This window comes from Camarhynchus parvulus, chromosome 1 (genome assembly GCF_901933205.1).
Source record: "Camarhynchus parvulus chromosome 1, STF_HiC, whole genome shotgun sequence".
Classification (NCBI taxonomy): Eukaryota; Metazoa; Chordata; class Aves; order Passeriformes; family Thraupidae; genus Camarhynchus; species Camarhynchus parvulus.
The window spans coordinates 59,589,629-59,612,179 of NC_044571.1; the positions used below are offsets into that span (position 1 = coordinate 59,589,629).

Below are 22,551 nucleotides of genomic sequence, written 5' to 3' on the forward strand. Positions count from 1 at the left end.
AAAGATGAATGCAATTCCCATCTTACAGAGTTACTTGAGATTTCTGCAGAGTCCTTTCAAAGTCTATGAGTTTACTCTGAACAAAAAGATAGAGTCAAAAAAGCTTGCACTCACTGAGACCAATGGCCACCATGAGGAATAAAATCATCTACCCTTTCTTCCAAGAAGATATAAATGTGGCTTAAAATCAGATAAATCTCCCACTTGTGCCATTAAGCTAAATCCCTGAGGAGTTTACTTTCAGCAAATTTTTACTTAAAAGGACAGGAAGAAATGGTGATTTTTCATTTTATTTTACTGGAGGGCTCTACTGAATCTAGATGGATGTTATCTGGGAACAAGATAAAACCCACAAGCTTATTTGAAGAGCCACAATATAATAATTTCATCTTTTCCAATAAGGTTATCATCAATTTAAAATCACTCTTTTTTTATAACTTAATCAGAAACATTAATCTCCAAAGACCTTTATTAAAAGAAAAACATTGAAAAAGCTGCTTTTGGTACTGTCTAATTAATGGATGATATTGATTATTATGAAATAGCAGGTGTCAAGTGGCCACTTTATTTAATAGATGCAAGTTATTTTTTTTACAAATATTGCTAATACTTCTTAGTCTTTTTGCAACTAAACACAGATGAATCTCTAAAGCATCAAAATGTGTTATTTATATTATTTGTTTTTCTTGTTTTGTTTGATGCACCGTGGCACAACTAGCTAACTCTTGCAGCCTTGCTCGAAATGCAGATGTGCCACTAATCTACTTTTCTTAACATGTGAATGCTGCAAGTTCTGAGTTTATGCCTGCCCATGATCTTAGACCACCTAAAATGTAGGCACCTTGACTATATGTCAAGCCTCTTTCCGTAGCCAGTGGAAAGAGAGAGGAACTTCCAGAGGGCAATTAAACATATTCTACTTGAACTGAGAAGAAATGCTCTTCAGGAAACCTCTGTTCTCACAGCAAATACAGAAGGTACTTGGATGATTCTCTTAGGCCATATGCTTACCTGCTAACATCAATAATAATGGATTAAATTTCATACACAGCAACATCCCCCTCATTTCACAGGTGCACAGAGCACATGGTTTTTCCATGGCTCCACTGTAGGAAGAGTTAGGAATAAAACCTAAGCTCTATGTATAAAAATTACACTGCTTGAGAATCCCTCTTGTGATTCAGTGGGAACTAGTGATCTCAACACTTGAACCCCAACATAAGGAAGGACAGCAGTTGTTGTGAAGACTACAACAGCAGCACTCATCTAACCTTTGTTTTGATGGCTCACTTAAAAAGCACCCCAAATAAACTGCCAATGTAGTACATGGATATGAGCATGCAATATACAAGAGAATAATCTTCCTTCTTTTTTTTTGTTTTCTAAGTTGCTTAAGTTCTCAAGAAGTCTAAAATTACTTCCGAATGGTGTCCTAAGAATAGGACTTTTTGCAAACGAGTTTGTAATTAAATGAAACGTATTTTCACAAACAGTGAATAAGGTCCGCCTTAATGGTAAAAATATGTCAAAAGTTCTGAGATAATGCAAAACATTCAGAATGTTTTAATTCTGTACTATTTTCCAGTGTAAAACAAGCTTATTTACAGACAGGATGTATTCACCTGTAGCACTTGCCAAGAAAGGCAAGTCTGAAACTGGCAATATTTAAGCTTTGTTAGAGAAAAACATGAGGTTATAGCATGACTGAAGTCATCTGGAAAGGGACACTGAACTACCATAATCTCCCCATGCCACAAATTTTATTTCAGAGTCTGAAAAATATATCTATCATACCATCACTAAAAGGTATATTCCATGAAGACAGCCAAAACCAGACTCTGAGATAAATACCTAACACTTCACAGAAGAACCTTCATTTCTGACATCAGATGCTACTGTTATTTGGTAAAAAACAAAATGGTAGGAATTTTGGAGATTTGGAATGCAAAGAATATTGCTGGCTTTATATTAAAAAGTGTGAGACATTCTAAACATTTTTAGATACAAGACAGACTGCCATCTGTTTTAGTTTCCTGCATCAACTTCTCCAAAGGAAGCCAAGAATTATTTAGAACCAAAAAAATGTGCTATGTGCACCTCAAAATAGCCCAAGTGGTATTTCTATAACCGTTCAACAAGCAGGTAACCTCAGAATCATACTGTTTCTAGTTTGCATTGGAAAGTATCCAATAGGCAGCTGCACCTGCATAGGCAGTTCCACCAAAGGCAGAAGAATTGTGTTTCTCATAAGGCACTGAGCTTAACAGCAGCATCTGACACCAGAAAGTGGCAGGAACACTTGACAAATATTGCTGGAACAACAGCATTGCAGAAACACTAGAAATGACTGAAAACTGTTAACACCTCAACTCAATGTAGGAAAAATTCTTCTAGGTTGAAGCCTCTCACCTACTGAAACATTGACAGAAGAAATTCAAAGAAAGGAAAAAAAAAGCCAACAATAATGACTGATTTAATGCCCATGTCAAACCACAGTGAGTGCTAGGTAGCCTAATAAACTATTTTTAATCTTAAAAAATGAACAGTAGCAGCAGGTTGCCTCTTCCCACTACTGGGCAAAGAAATTTTGAATTGGAAATGTTACAATCAGCTCACAGATAGTAAGGGAAAGTGTAAAGTATGCAATAGTTGTCTTTAAAAAAGCATTCAAGTCAAACCAACCCTTTTATAGTAACTTCTTTGAGCTAGGTTTAATAAGCTTTCGGAGGTCTATAATACACCCAAGATAGCTCGGCTATCTTGGTGGCATAAAAATCAGCAGGATGGCTTCTGTTACAGTGTTGGAGACAAAAAGGTTTAATAAAAGGCAAAATAACAAACAGAGAAAAACTGAGCTAGGTGCAGGAGGTTTTTGCTCCTGGTAAAACACCTTACAAAAGCAATTAGTTTCTTTGTTCTCTTCTTTTTCTACTAAATTGCCCAGGCGGGACTTTTTGGCTCTTGTTCAATTAGCTATCCTTAAGTTTGAGGTGAAGTCCCCTAGACCTATGAAGTGGCTTTTTCACCTAATTGAAAAGAAAAACTTCTAGGCTTCTTTCCTTTTTGAGAGAACAAAGGATAGTTTTGTCACTCTGTCAATACAATACACATTCCTATACAATACTGAAATTGTTAGTGGTTCTCAATTTGCATTGTGGATGTCAAGGCTTAGTTAGTCTTCCTTCTAGTCTCAACACTTCACAGGTTAGAGAAGAAATACAAGGATTTGCAAAACTAATATGGAGCAAATACAAGCAACAATTTACTTGGTGACTCAGAAAATGTCTCTTTTATATACTAGTTGAAAAGTAAAAGGGGGACAAGATTGGAGCAGAACTTAAGTTCACATAAAACACTTTATCTGAACTTAAGTTTTTTGCAAACATATGCTGTTTGACTGAGAGTCCTGAACTTGACCCACTCTCCCTCTTTCTCCCATAAGTCCAATCTCCCTCTCTCAGTAAGAGAAGATAAGCAGGTAAACTCACCTTCAAGAATGGAAAAGGACATTGTCCAGCTAAAGAGTGCAAGAGGAAAATCTCCATTTAAAAACTAAAGCTGAAGGCAACTCTCAAGCTACAAGTACAGTAAAAGAGAGAACGTTCAGCAGGAGGTAGCCTTGTCCAGTCTATAGAGGTGGAGTCCCCAGTGACATACCCTCACGACACTACTTCGCTCATGACTAAACATTTAGCTGGAATTTAATTTTTTTTTACCTCCTCTTCATGTAGAACCACTTGACCTTTAAGTGGATTTCCCAGTGGTGCTGCAGTCACAAAAGGTTGCCAGACACTTCCAACTGTTCTTGGGAAGAGGTCATAAAGATCCACAAAGTATCCAGTCTTACCAGAAATGTTCATAAAGTACAAGGAAACAGGATTGCATGTAGTAACATAAAGAATATTTTTATGTTCATCTTCTGAAATAAGAAAACAAAATAGTGAAAGGCTATTGACGTTGTGCATTTTTCTTCTGGAAATAGATGTCATAAAGTTGGCAGATGATATAGCAAAAAGTACTGAAAAATTACCACTGTTGACAAGGGAGATAAAGAGAAATGATCTCTTGATATTAACTAAATGTTAACAGGCAGAATCTTGCCACAACACCATTAACTCTAAACAAGTAGTCCAAGACATATTTGTGTAGGCATGATTGCAGTGTCAGCCAGCTGCTAGTATGTTACTCTGATTTTGCTGGTTTATAATCTTCTTTCTTCTTCTTTCTCTATCCTATCCTATCCTCCCTTTAAATTAATGTATTTAATAATTAAACATCGTACATTGTACAAACAATCTACAGAACTTTTCACATAAACCACCTTCCTGAATAATTTCAGACAATTCTTGAAACCAATAAAAAGCTACCTAATTTCTGTTACACTTCCATGAAAGCCTGCTAATGTATTTCTAAATTGGACTGCAAATAGAAAGAGCAGCATTCCAGTATTGATCATTAAAGATCTGTACATAATACATAATAATGTCTAGACTGATGCCTTGAAATGGCTACCTAGAACAGAGGCTAGACAGAGTTAGAGAATAAAGCAGATATTTATTAAAGACCTTTAACAGATCCACCTTGGGCAGCGCAAAAGCCTCGCAGAGGCCACACCCAAGATGGACAATGGTCATGAGTTCTTCAGGCAGATACATTTTGTCTATTTGCATATCAGAGGTTAATTGTCCAATTACAGCTTCAGGGAATGAAGTCATATTCCACCAGTTTGCTCCTTGCCATATACTTTTATTTATACTTTTCAGGGCCTGAGGCTGTGAGGGTGGCCTTGGTTCCAGGCCTGGAAGGCTTGTTGTTTTGTCTGACCAAAACGGGAAGAGAGCTTCCTAACACTCCGTATGGAGTTCAGAGTTATCCACTAATGCAGTACAGGATCTGAAAATTATAAAAGCTAAAAACTTTAAGCATCAAGACATGCTTAACAATGAACCCTAAAAACATTTATGAATATTCCCAATGGTGCAATTCCCTATGGGACATAAGCTGTAGAGGTAACTAAGGCAGGTTTGGTCCTGTGAGAAACACTCAGCATGAGCACAGAAAAACACAAAAAAACCCACAGCACTCTCCAAGTTAAAATATTTCTATTAAAACTGAATTGAGAGAGGAAAAGTCAAAGAATTGTTTTTGTCAAGTAATGCAGTGTTGAATACACAAATTTAACAAACTTGCAGTTTTGTGGCTGTGTTCTACTTAATTTACACATCTTTCTCTTAGCTTGAGAAAGATGCATATCCTTACAATGACCACACTGACTCAGTGAAATTATGCACCAATTTCAGTGGATTATTTTTGTATTTCACCCACTATTAAAAAAGAAAGTGGAAAAAGGTAATTTTTTTTCCTATAGTTCACTCCCATACTCTATATTTTTAATTCTCACATTACAATTCCTAGTATTATTTCTATACTCTACTGCAGGCATATCTAGAAATATACACTACTGTAAATGCACTGGAGTGTTAGTACAATTGAAATCCCTCATATTGCCCTTTTATATTCTGCCACTGACTATTGGCAAGCACTTAAGAAGTCAACAGCCCAGTCCTTCCTCATCTCCAGGACATCTCACCTCTTTGTAACATTGCAGATCATTACAAAAGTCAGCAGCTTTTCTTACTGTACCTTTTGTTACCGTGACGTCACAAACTAAATTAATTTCATCTAGAGGCAGTGTCCAAAAAGCAAGTTCTTCTGTGAAACTGATGGATCTGGCTTCATGTCGTTCCAGTGGAAAGCCTTGAATATTTAAGTACACAGGGCCCTAAAACAAATAATAACCATGAGGGCTTCCTAAAACATTCCACTCCCCATTCTTTATGAAAATACAGAAGTCTTCTTAATGCTGTAATACTATTAACAATAAAAACTCACTAAATAATTTTATATTTATTACTAAACAAATTAAAGGGAAAAGGAAACGTTGTTTATATAAACTCTCTGAATGTCCACACTACCATTTCCTTTATGGTATAGAAACCTCGTGCCTCTCCTCTTTAGTCTTTTCATGGTTTGGAACCATTATCACTTAGTAGCATCAGGAGATAGCATGTACAGATGAAACACAGTTTATACAAGGAAAATACCAGAATATTTCTGTTTCAAAGAAATTATATGGCAATTTCTTATTATATAAAGTTTAAATCTCACCCATACAGCACATTAGCAGTACAGGTTTTTCCTTACTCACTGGAGTAATAATTACTGAAGTTAAGCCAAGAACTCAGAGCTGAAAAGGACTTAGAAACTTTGGCTGCAGATCAAATGGTACCAAAGGTTCAGATTCAAACTTGTCAGTGCCAAAGACCTGTAAGACTTCAGCAGCAGGCAAAACAGAAACAGAAAGCAGCCTTCTTTTCAGTCACTGATCATAGCCAAAAATTGAGATCTGGGGCCTGTAACTGGCCACCCCAAACATCCAAGACAGCTACAAAGTTTCTTCAGGTAAGGTATTTTCAATATCCTTATAAATACTTCTTTTCAAGAACTTCTGGCCAAGCTTACTGGTTTTCAAGCACATCTTCCACTGTGACAGCTAGGTATATGAAAATGGTAATTTTTCTAGTCAGTGTAAAAACTCCAAGAACAAGCGACAAGGACCATGCCTTGTACACAATCTTTTTCCTAAAGAAATTAATAACATTTTAGACTTGTCACAACCCAATAAATAAAACCAGTATTATATGAATAAAAAATAATTTAAAAGACAAACCTTTACTTCTATTTTTTTAGTTTCTGATGGACACAGCATTTTCTTTTGCGCATTTCCTGGCTGATCAACTTTCCAGTAGCCCATAAACTTATGATCTGGTAATGGCAGTCTGTCAAATAATGTAGGAACAAATGAATTTTTACATTTATTAACCAGTAAGTGATATGGAATAAATAATTTAGACAACTGCATTTTTCCAACAAAATATATCTGAAGACTCTCTTGCAGAAAGTGTTTTCTTGCTAAAATATTTTATTCCTTTTTACATTTTAAATCACAAAAATGTTAGCCTTCTGGATTACTAATATAGACACGATCTAAGCAGTATCATAAGAGAAGAAGCAATGTATAATATGGCCTCAAAAGGAAAAGTTTTCCAGTCTGAATTATGTGAGCTATATCCAAACCATCTCTTGCTTTGCTTTATTTGGATCAGGTTGTGCCAGCACCCCTTAAAGGGACTTCTGTCAGTAGGTCACTCTTCTAAAAGACCAGCAGAATAACCACAGTAAGCTCTGTGGCTCATTAACCATGAAAGAAAAATTATTTCTGTTTATTTTACCACTGCTCACATGAAAAAAGGCAAAGGAATACAGACATGAGAGTATTCCATTCCTTCTGGCCAGTACAACTTACAGAAAGGATAGGGACATCTTCAAAAGCGACATTTGCTTGCCTTGATCTAATTTCCTCATTTCTGTATCTTTTATCTAAGAAAGAAATATGTGGACCAAAGCAAAATTCATTTATACAGGAAAAGAAAATGCTGATGTGTGACAATCTAGCATCACAGCAAAATACAGACAGTGCAATTTCTCTTTCTTTCCCCTGAAGTGATTTACAGCCTCTGAAAGCAGTTTGACTTCATTAATTGGCACAGATACCTTCAAGCTAATGAACTTATCACTTTTGGCTTCTTTTTTTTGGGACCAGTCACTCCTAAAGAGACGTCCTATCAAAACAGCATTCTGTGTTACATGCTGTTGCAAATTATTGCACAGCTACAGGACTTGGCAAGAGAATAGAAGACATTCCTTCTCCCAGTTTCTATAAATATCTTCAAAGCCTATTTTAAGGAAGTTCTCTCAGACTGTTTGTTAAAAGTATCTGCTTGGTCTCTTCTGTCCTATCTGATGATGCTTGTTCCTAGTCTTACAATTATTTTCCCTCTCCTCACCAACCAACCTGGCACTTTTAGAAATTAGAGGATTCTTTAATTTCTTCTCTATATTATTTTCAGAATAAGAAGGGATCCCAAATAAAAAAAAATCCCAAATTAAAATATCATTTGGACTATATATAAAACTTAGAGAATTTTAGTTTTATTTTATTTTTCCCATAAGAACTTATGGGAAAAGTCAGGGGATGAATACAGATATCCCTTAATTTTTGCTACTCATTCAGGAAAGATGTCTTAACATTTCTTAATGATATATTGATACCAAACCTCAAGCAACCAGAAGCCAGAAGTCGTGAGCATAAACTCAGCCTCCATCACCATTCTGTGTTTGCAGCATATGCCAAGGCAGTCAGACAGCCAAAGACACTGTTTTGCAAACAGAAAATGGTTTGGATGCTATTGATCACTGGTGCTCACAGATAAATAAATGGCCAGCTGCCAGCAATGTGCCATTGGGGCATGTAATGAGGAAAGAGTATCTCATTAATTCCCTCTCTTAGTCAAAGAACCAGGAGAGTCTTCATGGACTGTTTGTTGCCTGACTAAAAATATCAATAGATACCAGTGTTTGCAGAGTGATTAATTTTGCATTTTTCCTCACTTCATTCTGCATTTTTCCGTTCTTACAACTAGCTAGTGTAGCCAAAATTCTTCCCAAATGAAGAAGAGAAATTAGGCCAGATTAAAAAAAGAAAATAAAACTAAAAATCCCCAAGGTTGTGTTTTTACATGGCAAATGACAACATTTAACACCATTACGGAAAAACATTCATGATGCAGTATTTCAACATATACAAAATTCTTAGATACATTTATTCATGCAACCAGAAAAACAGGCAAACAGTCAAGCCACTAGACTAAATGTCAGTTTAGATATCTATGAAATAGAATTTTACTTCAGGCTTCCATTTGAGTTTCTAAATGATTTGTTGGCAAAGCATTGTTTATGTCTTGAGCCACAAGCAGTCTTGTGTGCAAAAAAACCCTGGAGACTTCTTTTTGCTCTATGACTCTGAATAACATAATCTCTGATATGACAATAATCAGCAATAGTTATTTCCCATTAGCTCAGTGGAACATCAGCTCTCACAAGGATTTGGACTTTAGTTTTGATTCCTTACATATTATTCCCATGGACAACATCCTAGAAATCAAGAACTTTATTAATGATCATGAATAGCTATTAAAATTTGAAACAAAACATATGTTAATAACCACCTCTAAGCAGATACCCTGCTTTTTATAGCAACAGAATTACAGATTGCATTCCCAAACAAACATTTCCACTCTCTTTCAGCTTTCTGGAGATTTTCTTTGCTAATAGTTCCTCTCTTCCCTCAGGAAAACTTATTTCTACTTTCTCCTAGATTTTTGAGGTTCTGTTCTCCTCCCTGTTTCTGAATGATTTCGTTTCTCTGAGGCAGCAAAGCTAGTCATCATAAATAGCAAAGAGGAGGGAAATGTAGATCTGAATTTCAGAATAATACAGAAAGCAGAGTTCACAATACAAAGCTCTTTGTCAAGAGTAATAGGGATCTCATTCTTCCAGGGCCTGACAATTTCTTTTTTCTTTGCTGTCCCACTGCTCTTTCGTGTAAATCTGGTCTAAGAAAGACTAAGAGTATTGAAGAAGCTGGTGGCATTAAGGTCTTACAATCAGTCTACTGAATGAGTTTCAGGAGGGAGTGAGGGTGCAGAACAACTGGAACAACATATCCACACTAAAAATGTGTATACATCTTAACAGCCTTCCCCTAGTGAATACATATGATACACATCAACTAAGGAAACTACCTTGTTTTCCCAGGACTTATAACAAGCATATTTTGAAAATAACTTGAAGTGACAGAACTAGTAAAACTTCACTAGATGCTCCTGCCACAGTGTTGTATTGCAAATTAATTAACCAAATAGCATTTATATAAAAGACAGATAGAAAACAATGGAAATGTCAACACTGGCAAAAATCTGTAAGGCAAAGAGATCTGATAGGTATAAAAAGTGCAGTGGCTGAGTAAGAATGGTACTAAAACTTCACTGGTCTCTCCAACCTGGGGTGTACAGAGAAATCCATGATTTTTGCCTTTGTCAAAAGATGGAAAGAGTTTCTAGAACAGAAAAGCTACAGGCAGACTGCATTAATCTTGTAAGAAATCCAAGATTTAAGAGCAATTTCTAAGGAATTATTCCTGATTAGTTCTTTGATTATGGATGTGTCAAAGCCTGTTGCTTTAGGAAAATTCAAAATTGTTTTCCTGTTTATTCACCATTAATTTGAGATCCTGGTTTTCTACATGATTATTGCTGTCCATGAAATGTATATATAGGCTGGCTTCAGAAAAGTGATTGCACGAGACCTACAGTTGATGGGGCAATTCTACAAGAAATTACTATTTAGCCTGAATTTCTGCATGCACAGACATCAAAGGGAAAATGATCTGTCAAAACATAATGCTCTTGTGCTGCTAGAAAACTTTTCAAAGTGACACCTATAGAACACAATTTCTTTCCATTTTATATTTTTGATTTAAGAAAATAAATTCATTTTGGGGTGTTAAAAAAAAAAGATCAAACAAAAAAAACCTAAATCACCAAACAACTGTGTTAAAAAGTCAAAAGAACCTGCTTATAAAGTTTTCTGTTTAGCTTTCAGAGAACATACTACAAGATGGATATGAATGTTGTAAAAGTGCAGCTCCACTGAAAGCAAATTCTTCACGGCCAGGCACCGTATTAGTACAGCTGTGGAGATGAACTATGACATACAACAAAGCTGCTTAATATATGATCTTGTAAACCAGCTCAGTGCTGGCACAGAATGTATTATTCAAGGCCTCCAGTAACAGCCTGTGCTCCATCTAGCTGAAAAGATTTCCATCCCACGTAACCTTTTTGGACTCAAGTAAGATACAGCTTGAAATCAGGAAAATTCCTTGCCAACCAGTTCTCCATAATTTATCCAAACATATTTTGATTTGAAGACATTCAGTAGACATTCTGAAGTAGACATTCAGAACAGCTGTATGTTAAAACTCCTGTTCCCTGACAATTCCCCTTCCTCAGCTGGCCCTGCAACACACAGGGTTGACAACAGACATGTATGATAGGAGACATACCCAACAATTAACTACAGATTACCAGGGGAAAAAAAGCCACATGAAAGAACAGTCTCAAAACAAAAACAAAGCTATTAAAATGTACATATTTACATGACATATAAAAAACCCAGTTCATATAAAACAAATATTGAATTTATAGGAAGCTCCTGAAAGTGAATAGTGACAGGAGGAAAAATATGGAATGGCAATTTCATCAAGGATAAATGTCAGAATTAGGATTAAAGGCTGTTTTACCTAGAAATTGCAGATGGTCTGAACTGTGCACTGAAATGGCAGATTAACATGAATTTAGAAAAATATGACATAACAGATGTCAATGGGAAAAACAAAATGTAATTGTATACATAAAGAAAGATAATGAGTTAGTACCATGAGTAATTTATTTTACCTACTATGTCTTGGCAAACCATCATAGACAATCCATCTGCTTTACATACAATACTGATAAAAATCATAAACTGGTGGACAGGTGGTACCAGGAGAGACAGAAAGTATTTTAATACCTGACAATACTGAACATGTCAGTACCTTGAAGAATGGTTATCCTACCTGGAAAAAAAATGACAACTGAAGAAAGGAAAAAGACCAAGTAAAGCATTCCTTTACAGGTCTAATACATGATATTAATTTTGCTAATAAATAAATTATTATCAACAAATTAATTTCTCTCTTGAAAGAACAACTACTGCAAGAATCATCCTGTAAATGGTCATTATATACCATCTAATCTTCCCTTCCAACACTAGGTATATTAATTCCAGAATTTAATCTAAAATTCCTGTAAGGGTCACCTGCAAGCATCTGTTTAATTTTCCTTGGATTTCAGCAATTTCAGCTGGACATATACCTAAATAATTCTTTTATTGAGACCCTGTATTTCAGTGTGCTGCTTGTGTGTCTCATGAATTTTTTTCCTATATTTACAGCAGTTATATTGCAGCAGCAATTTAAATAATTCTGATTTATGCAAGTTTTCTTTTCGATTCAGTAACTGGAGACAGACTTCTCCAAAGCTTATTAAAATAAGAATTCATAAATCGTTCGATTCAAGACATGGCAGAGAGCACCTGTGTAATGGAGGCAGCATTTCACTATAACAATTTTCCTCCCCAGAATCTCCTGGAAAGGCTTCTGTATCACAAAATTTAATTGTACAGAATTTTTATTCTTATACAACAATTTTGCTGTTGTATGACTAACAGCCTCAGGAAGAATTCATTTGGACTACTATCCCAGTTTTCATGTTACTTAATAGAACTGCTGTGCAATTTATTATGATAGCTAGTAAGTCTTTAAAGTCTACCATAAAAAAGACTGGGGTACAAAAGTCATCTGTGAGGATATGATGTTGTTGCTGGAACATAGAAATCACACCTAAAAATCACATCTTCAGACTGCCAGCTTGTGAGAGCCTAGAAGCAGATAGGAAAACTAGCTTAAAACAGAAAGTGATATTGACATGTCATAAAACCAATCTGAAAAAACCCAATACAGTAAGAAAAATGTAAGTGTGAAGAAAGTTGATCACATAAAGTGAAGATGGGGTAAGTGCTATGGAGAGTTTTGCAAAAAGGATGTGGAGATTTATGTTTAGAAAACCAGAGATGAGTTAAATATGGCATGAAATGCAAACATTCTGAGCTTTTAAAATGTCAATACATTTCTATTCTGTACTCTCATACTACTGTACTTGGCTCCAGCCATAATGAACTTTACCAGTTTCACACCCAATACTTAAGGATGGACACACATCAAATGAAGACAAGGAGCATAAAAGAAAAATAAAACCAGAGGCCTTAAAAACAGGGAAGATTGAGAGGTGACTTTCTAGTGCTGAGGCTATTTAGAAACAAGACTGACTTTCCTTGGGAGGTTATAGAATTTCATCTCTGAAGGTCTTCAGGCATGAATCACGAAAAAAATGAGCTAAGGTTTTAGAATAACCTGCATCTTTTCTGAAGGAAGTGGGCTGGACTAAATGAACACCATTATCCTATTCTCAGATTCATGGAAAACAATAGAGAGGGCAGTACTCCAGCATCTTTTCTGCAGCAGTCCAAACAACATATACCAAATTACCTCAATGTGTCTGTCCATCATGGGAGATTGCAATATGGGCTGGAACAGATTTGGAGAGATTATCTCAATGTTCTTTAACCTCAAGGCAAAATCAACTGTGCCTAAACATGAAAGATGTGGCTGTAATTCAAGGTGATCTACCTGTGGCTTACATAGGAGCGAACCTCATGACCAAAATCCAGGTTGTCTTACAATGCAGCGGTAAGAACCTGAAATGCCAGCTGTAGTGGATGAGAGGGAGGGATTAAAACCAAGACAGGTCTCAAGTTGGACAGACCATCAAAGCCAAGTACTCAGCCCAGCACAGTGAGAACTAAGAAAAAGTTGTTTTTATCAGCTGTATGTGAACTGCTCCTGTATTTTCTCCTCCCCTGGGCCTTCAGTGTACAAATTACATGCTCACAGCTGCGGGTCTAGTAAAGTTTTTGATAAGCATCTTGTGGAGATCTTGTAAGTCTGTCATGCTTGGTGTAACCTCTCCTAGAAAACCTCAGTGATGAACTCAAAATGATCAGCTGATTATCTTTAATTCAATATAATTACATTTTTCTTTTATCTTCTCACCTCTAGACTGAGCAGTCCCCAACTACAGCAATCTTTCTGTTATGGTTCCTAAACCTCCAATTGTCTCATTACTAAAGAATCCTCTCCCACATCTAATACTTCTAGAATTATACAAAGACCAAATTTCTCAAAAACTATAACCAACATTGTAATTAGTTAAAATAGAAATTAATAAGTGATGTTCAACAAAGAAATTATAGCAAGAGTTTCAAGTGTGTTCTGTCAATTTGACAGACTTTGTCGTTGCTCAAGTACTGGTTCCCCAGGCATGTAATAGTCCTGTCATGAAAATTAAAAGGTACACCACAGGCACTACTCTGCCAATCTTTTTTATTATATGTAGGATATTAGATATGATAACAGTGGTGCTGCAGCAGGAGAAAACTACACATGGACACTTAACACCACAGAATGTATAAGGCTGGAAAGGACCACAATGGTCATCTGCTCCAACCTCCCTGCTCAAGCAGGGTCACCCAGAGACACAGGGCTGCTCCAAAGGCTTTTGAATATCTCCAGTAAGAGACACTCCACAACCTCTCTGGGCAATTTGTTCCAGTGCTCACTCACCCATACCAGAATCACTATCAATACATCATACCATAAAAATCAGTCCCTCCTTAGCAAGTATAAAACATGTATGTCATGTGGCAAACTCAGTTTTCCATATATTCATAAAGCTTTCTCCATGAAAGGGAAATATTTGTTTCTTCATAAATAAATTATGTATTAGAGCTCAAGACAGAGTAAGTTTTCTAATTCTTTTTGAATATGATCTACTTAAGCCTGTTTTCTGTGAATTTTGGAAGAGTGTATTACATTTGTTTCACAGAATCATAGAATAGATTGTGTTGTAAAAGACCCTAATGATCCTCTGGTTTCAACAGCCCCTGCCATGGGAAGGGACACCTTCCACTAGACCAGGTTGCTCAAAGCCCTGCCCAACATGGCCTTGAACACTTGGAGAGAGGGGGCACCCACAACTTTTCTGAGGAACCTGTTCCAGTGCCTCACCAGCCTCACAGTAAAGAATTTCTTCCTAATATCTCATCTAAACATACCTACCCTCTTTCAGTTTAAAGCCATTCCCCCTGGTTCTGTCAATAAAGGGCCTTGTAAAAAGTATCTCCCCAGCTTTCTGGTAAGGCCCCTTCAGAGCGTGGGGGGCGGCTTGAAGACAGGAGGGAATTACTACATAATGTAGCTGGTTGGATTCTAACCTCTGCAAAAGAAGTATATGGTGTAATATATCAACTAATAATAAAATTAAAGAATAACAGTGATTTACAGACACATACAAAAGCTGTTCTTCAAGCTTACATGCACTGCTCCATTCAGAAGAAATACTTTTGCAGAGCCCTCTATGAGCATCAAAGACAAAACCCAGCTACCACTGAATATAACTTTTTTTTCTGCAGACTTAGATGATAAGTAACAGGACAGAAGTGTATTGCAATTGAATTAAAAACACAGGAGAAGAAACAAGTATTTCCCTTTATTAAGATATACCTGTTTACCTTACAAGCTATTAATATGTACATGGATTTTATAGATTAAATATTAATAATAAGCAAATGCTCATGAAGTAACTTATATTGTTGTAACTCATTTGGAAGATTATAAATTTGAACCAGTGGAGGATTGACTTCCAAGAATTCCAGGTTGTTTTAAAATCAATTAGCAGCAAGATAACACACTTATAAAGTGATCATGAGAAATATGTCTTCTTAATATATATCATATGTTATTCTTACTCCTTGGCCAGCTGTACATTGGTCGGTTTTGCTCCAATAGGTATCCCATATTTGTGCAAAGTTTTGTATAAAATTTCACGCACTTCATTGTTGTAGGAGTCAAAGTCAAACACGTTTCGAACAACGTTTGCAAGTCCTTCAGATGGAAATTTCTGTAAAGAAACAGACCACCAAATTTCTTTTAGTGACTATCTATTAAGTTACAGCACATCGTTATGTACCTCTAAAATGAACAACTGTAAATCTGATTGACAGACAAGTTCTGAAGTAATCTTTACTCTTCATTTCCAGGACATCATTTCAAGTCAGAATGAAATTACTGACACTAAACTTGATTTAAGCAAAAAAAGCATGTGACAATTATTTAACACTAAACACCATTAATGGTTTAAAAAATTACTTTCATTATACACACAACAAGATGGTGTAATCATTGGAGAATATAATTAATACTAGCCTGTATTCTTAAAATTTGCTTTCTGTAGGACTTGGGAGTGCTGGAAGGTGAGAAATTGGACATGACCTGGCAATGTGCACTTGCAGCCCAGAAAGCCAAACGTGTCCTTAGCTGCACTTAGCAGTGCAGAGTCAGGGAAGAGATTCTGCCCCCCTGCTCTGCTCTGGTGAGACCCCACCTGCATCCACTTCTGCGGTTCTCAACATAAGAAAGACATGGACCTGCTGGATTGAGTCCATAGGAGGGCCTCAAAGATGATCAGAGGGCTGGAGCACCTCTCCTGTGAAGACAGGCTGAGAGAGTTGCTCAGCCTGGAGAAAACTCTAAGGAAACCTTATAAGACCCTCCAGTACCTAAAAGGGGTTATAAGAGAGATGGAGAGAGACTGGAAGAACATGTAATGATAGGACAAGGGAGAATTGCTTTAAACAGAAAAAGAGGAGATTTAGATCAGGTATTAGGAAAAAATTCATTAGGAAGAAATTCATGAGGGCAGTGAGTCACTGGCATAGGCTGCCAAGAGAAGTTGTGGATGCCCCGTTCCTGAAGTGCTCAAGGACAGGTTGGATGGGGCTTTGAGAACCTGATCTAGTGGAGGGTGTCCCTTCCCACAGCAGCAGGGAACTAGAATATCTTTTAGGTGCTTTCCAGCCAAAACTATTCTAGGATTCTATAAGCTAAAATAAGAGAGATGAAGAATTTTTAATATCAGAAAACCACTCGGAGAAACTGATGTCATTGATTAAGAAAGCCACTGAGGTGGAGGACCCCAAGCTGGAGCAGGTATATGCCAAAAGGAGGCTGTGATCGCTGGCTGTGAGAAGCCCACACTGGAGCAGGCTCTTGGCAGGACTTGTGGCCCTGTGGGGAGAGGAGCGCACACTGGAGCAGGTTTGCTGGCAGAATTTGTGACCCTGTGGAAGGGCCCCAGGCTGGAGCAGTTCCTGCAGAACTGCAGCCAGTGGGAAGGACTCACAATAGAGAAGCTCATGGAGGACTGTCTCCTATGGGAGGGATCCCACGCTGGAGCATAGGGGGAAGTCAGTGAGGAGTCCTCCCCCTGAGGAGAAAGTGGTGGCAGGGACAACATGAGAAGAACTGATCACAGCTCCCTTTCTCCATCCTCTTGAGCTGCTGAAGGGGAGGAGGCAGAGAAAGGCAGGAGTGAGGTTGAACTTGGGAATAAGGGAGGAGTAGGGGGAAGGCGTTTTAAGATCTGTGTTTATTTCTCATCTTCCTACTCTGATTTGATTTGCTCTAAATTAAACTAATTTCTTCAAGTCAAGTCTGTTTTGCCTGTGACAGTAATTGGTGAGTGATCTCTCCCTGCCTTTATCTTGTTTTATAGGCATTTCAGTATATTTTCTCTTCCAGCAGAGGAGGGAAGTGACAGAATATATTTGGTGGGCACCTGGCATCCAACCAAGGTTAGCCCACCACAGATGTAAATGGAGCAAAGCAAATAAAAAGGATTTAAAAAAATAATTATCAACTTGCTGTATATCCTGGAACTTTACTGCCTAACTAATTTATTTTATCCTCTTTTTTTTGGCAAGAGATTGGAGTGAGAATCTTTCTATTTAAAAATGTCTCACTTTTTCTCTGCAAGCCTTCCATTCAAATACTAGATTTTTCAGACAAGGACCTAGACACTTCCATCTCAGTATGGCACATTGACAGTGATGAACATAAACTTGTGGAGAGATATTTTAAGAAGTTGTAGTCTTAATTGTTTTTTCCCCATTAGTCAGTTAGGCTGGTACGGAGAACTTGAAAAACAGACTTAAGTGTCAGAGAAGTTTATATATGTATTAAAAATACAGATATTTGAATCCTGACTTAAAAATTAAAACAGAAGAAAACAGAAGAATTTTAGAAATGCTTTGATCTATGCTCTTAATCAAATATCAGCATTAGGAGTTTAATATTTTCCTGACTTTATAAATATCTGATCTTGGTAATAAAATACCTGTGACACAAGCAATACTAAAATTAGCTAGTCACTGTGATAGACTAGAATATCACTGCTAAATTAAGCTTGTACAAACCTTTTTATCTGTGGTGTACATGGCACAGAATATTTTAATACTAGTGTTGCTATAAAAGCATACTAAACTATGTTCTGCTCTTTAAATCTGTCTATGAGGGACCTACTAGAAGTTCTGCACCATTACAGCTTAGCAAAATACAAGTTATTATGGGATAATGTAAAATTGTTCTACAGCCTAAGCTATCCTTGTTACAACACCCAGTTCTAACAAAGTAACAAGTATAATGAAAGACGTACTAAACCCATTCTCCCATCATCTATTCTAACTAAACACTAAATGTATAAACATTTCACACATGAGGTGAATTGAAAAGTTCATGACAATGTTAGTAGTGAAAGTGCTAACTTCTACATTTTAGTTGCACCTTGGCTTAATTGACCAGTAAGAAGTAGAGAATAATCCTGAAACAACATTTATATGATGAATACTGTGTTTTCTCTGTTCTTCTCAGTGAAAGCACAACCAACACACCAGCACCAAGCTATCTAATTTATTCATGAACTACGTTTTCACCTCCCCTGCATTAGGTACTGCAGAAACCTTGGTCAAGTACTTCAAATAATATCCAGTTTTCCCTAGAAGTCTCCAAGTATGTCTGCAGTTCTCTGAATCACTGCATAACTTCTGTCATCAGTATACTTTTCTGCAATGAATTGCATCAACAGTTCCATGCCTCTTGTGTCAGCAGGACATCATAAAAAATTTCCTGAGGTACAACAGATGGCTTCTGGGAACACAAGCCATTTGTACAAATGTCCGCTACTTCAGTAATTAAAAAAAATCACAACTCTCCTGTTTCAACCAGAACAAATCCAATCCCTCTTTAATAACTGCTTACTGAAGAAAGGAAATGACAGCTCATTTAAAGGGAAAAAAAGAAAAAGACAAGAAAATCCCAAAAAAAGGTTGACTGTTTGGGGCTTGAACTGAACATTAAAAAAAAATCATTTGGTTTCTATTGATTTTTAAAATGAGATTACTAGAGAAAATATTGACCTCTTATCAGTCTGACTGTCATTCACTGATTTTTCCCCTTACAACTAACACTTCTGTGTGTACCTTAGATTATTTTCAGAACTTAGATTCTTGGCTATTCCTTAAAATAGTAAGCAACACAGTTTTTTGCTTTCAACAATTGTATATTTTTATTCATATATTGTATGCTTTATTTGATAGAGAATTTTACGTGGTGAAAAAGCCATATATTTTTAGATCTAACATTCCATGAAGGTATGTACTGCTACAGCCTGTGTAAAATCTATGAGCAAAATTGTAATTTCCAGTAGAAATCAAGAATCCTAATTCAAATATGCTATACCCATTGAAGTTTACTGTACTTCTACCACTGTCCTGAAATGAAAGTGATAAATGATCTGGTGTTCAGTCTGTAATGAGTCCAGACTTTTTGTTTTAGACTTCTGCCTTGTGTTCTCACTAACGCTCACTTCCCAATGTATCTTGGTGACTTCAGATATCTGTTAGTTCCTCCATGCTCTTGGTTTCCCCCTTCACCTACCCCTACACCCTTTTACTGAATGTTGCCAGCTCTCTCTGTGCCTCCTCAGTTGTCCTTCAGCAGGGCCATGTCTATGGCTCACCCTGAGTGACAGACATACTAATGGATTAACCACTACTCGTGTCTTTAGTGGGCATCATCTACTGCCAAATGAAATAGCTGAATTCTCCCCCTGCAATTTCAATCAGTTCCTCTCTGTCACATAGCCACTGATTTTGATTAAACCAGCAGAGACCTGATTATATTTGAAAATTGATAACTGAGGTCCATTGTAACTGGCCAAAAGGCTAAAAGGTTATTAGGCAGCAAAGTGAGAAGGGGATATAAACTGTTTTTTGATAAGCCTAGTTTCCTTTTAAGATTAGGCTGAACATTAAAAAAAGGCACTATCTTATCACAAAAGCTTATGGAATGGGCCTTAAAACCTGATGATGAGTAGACTTCAGGCCCAGAAGTTTTCTTAGGCATTTACTGTTTGGAAACAGTTATACTAGTGCCTACTATTAGGAAGCAATCTCAGATATAAAAAAGAAAGATGACTGAGAAGAAAAAATCTCAGTTTTCTGAAATTAAAGGACAGTTAGTAAAAAAGCTATTGCCATTTTATCTAGACTAATCTGGCTTTCCTGATTACCATCTACCAAGGTTTCATGAAAAACAGCATATCAGATTGCAGAGAAGCAGTCACAGCATACCCTGGTTACCGGCACCTTATGGTAACCCAACAGAGCAAGGGCAGAGCTTCTGAGCTTACCCATAAGCCATTATTAACATAAAGACTTTTGACATTTGACAGTCTGAAAACTGGAGGTGAGCAAGACAAAAAGGCTGTATCAGGTCACCTGCCAAGTAGAGCTGCAAGACCCAAATTCCAAAAGGAGAAAAAGTTGCAGCAATCAAGTTAGGTACCTGCATCAGACAACTCTCCATATGCCTGTAGTTTTGGGTCTTCAAAATAGTTTGGTGTCTGAAGCATCATGAAAATAAACCTTTCCCTAAGAAAAAGTTAGTAGAGAGGCAACCTAGCTCTGAACACAATGTCTAAGCTACAACTAAATTACTACATGTTCCCTACTTGCATAATCTTTAGAGGAGGATAATCTTGTAACTGTACTCCTTATGTGTATCCTAAATGCTGAAGATCACAATTAGTCAGTCAGAGATTAGCCTAACAATATGCTGATACCATAGCAATCAGTATATTTTTGACTGACTAGTCCTGATGCTCAGATGTGCTGTCAGACAACAGTAATCAAAAGCACTTTTTTCGTCCAAAACATCCAACCTTTTTTTACACAAGCAAAAAATTCCAAAATTATGTGAAAGAAATCAACACAATAGTACAAAGAGAGCAGTTCTGTGGAACTGCTGTAAGGGAAATTGTTTAACAACATGACTAACTTCCCTCCTTCCTTCCTTCCTAAGGACCAGCAATTTTATTGACTCATTTCCCTCCTTCCTCTTTCTTCTCTACCTGAAGACCTAAAAGTTTCTTACTTTGGAATAACCTTTATGTCTATATTCATTGTTTACAGTTGGCTACTCAGTTTTTTTATTATTCAGATTGAAAACCAAGTTACAGTAAACAGAATGTTCTATTCTTGCTAGGAGACTGGGATCTTGAAAATAAATGTTACAAAGCAAGTCAAAGATGCATGTTGGAGAGGTATTTGGATATTTACACTTTGAAAGAGGTGAAAGCTTAGCAGATGGGAAACTTCCCCACTGAACTGCACCCAATGTCCAGGTTGAAGTGACCATACTAATCTGCTTAAGTGAAGGAGACAGAAGCAGACAGTAAGAGCCCTTAAGACAATTAGCAATGCAGCTCTTTCAATCTCCAATTAGATGCTGTTCACACGCAAATAATACAAGAATTAAGTCTTATGTTTCTGCACTGATCACTAACAGAAATCAGTACAACTTCAGGTTACTTGGAGATAGATGATGATGGAAAGAAGCTAGGAAGGAAGGTAGGAAGAGCAGAAGGGTATGAAGACAAAAACCAGTTAATTTAACAAACACCCTAAAAAAATAGCTTCTCAGCAGCTCAGCAAATATTCCTCAAGTCTGTAATTTTTCCACTGTCATTTTAAATGTAACTGTGTGTTTAGAGATCAGCATGTACATGTTCTATCAGCTTGGTAAACAAATACCTATCAGCTGGTAATGGATCCTAATAGACTGCTCTGCTTATGTGTTTATCTGGATTCCTCAGCCTTTAGGTCTGAATCTTATTAACCCTTAGCACAAAGTTACAGAGCATTATTTTTTCTTTCTATTATTGATAACATAGTAGCACCACTTTGTCTTGCGATCTTCTTGCACTCTAGAGACCACAGAACACAAAAATCTATCCTCCCCAGAAATCTAGATGAAGATTTTTGAAAGTAGTAATTCCACCCTGCAGGATCTGAATGTCTGTGTATACGGCTGAATGTGTGTGAATATTTACATGACCACAAACACAAAACTATCATGCCATACTGTTATACTATGCAGTATAAAACACAGGAGCAGTAGGTCCAAATTTGTGAGAAATTATATTCTAATTGTATTAATTACAATAATTTCCACTATTATTTAAAAACATTCAATATTTCAAGAAATGGCTTATAAATTAGCAAACTATCAATTTTAGAACTACAAACAGAACAAAATAAAAGCACTGCTATTTCAAAGAGCATTAAGACACTTTATATTCTAAATGCTTCAGGCAAAAAAAATCCTTCACTTTATAAAGATAGAAGTCAGACTTTACTGTAATATTTAAAAACCAGATCACCATTAAATCAGAATTCAAAATTTTGCAGTTAAATATGTGTAGGAAGTAATCATGAATCCTGCATATTCCCTTGGTGAGTTGTTGTCCATATAGCATTTTCCTTAGAAAAAAATCCACCACAGATGTATTAGTGTTATGCAGCAAGAATTTGTTTTTTTCACAGGAAAGGATTAAACCCACAAATTTTATAGCAAAATAAAACGAACAGTTGCACTGTCCTGGAAGCATTGTATGTTGAATATGGAGTTTTATAATGAGTGCCAGTATGAACATTGCACACAGTATTCACAGTATGTGACTTTTTTCTCACACAGTA

The 22,551-nt window shown here is 36.6% G+C and overlaps 1 protein-coding gene across 1 annotated transcript in view; it reads right to left on the reverse strand.

The window, feature by feature from the left end:
• VWA8 (von Willebrand factor A domain containing 8) overlaps positions 1–22,551 on the reverse strand; it is a 181,675-nt gene that overhangs the window by 56,749 nt on the left and 102,375 nt on the right. Inside the window, exons 26-29 of the mRNA XM_030948253.1 lie at positions 15,427–15,578; positions 6,731–6,839; positions 5,644–5,782; positions 3,717–3,919 (exon numbers count right to left, since the gene is read on the reverse strand). Of these exons, the coding sequence (XP_030804113.1) occupies positions 3,717–3,919; positions 5,644–5,782; positions 6,731–6,839; positions 15,427–15,578 (603 nt within the window). The remainder of the gene's footprint in view (positions 1–3,716; positions 3,920–5,643; positions 5,783–6,730; positions 6,840–15,426; positions 15,579–22,551) is intronic.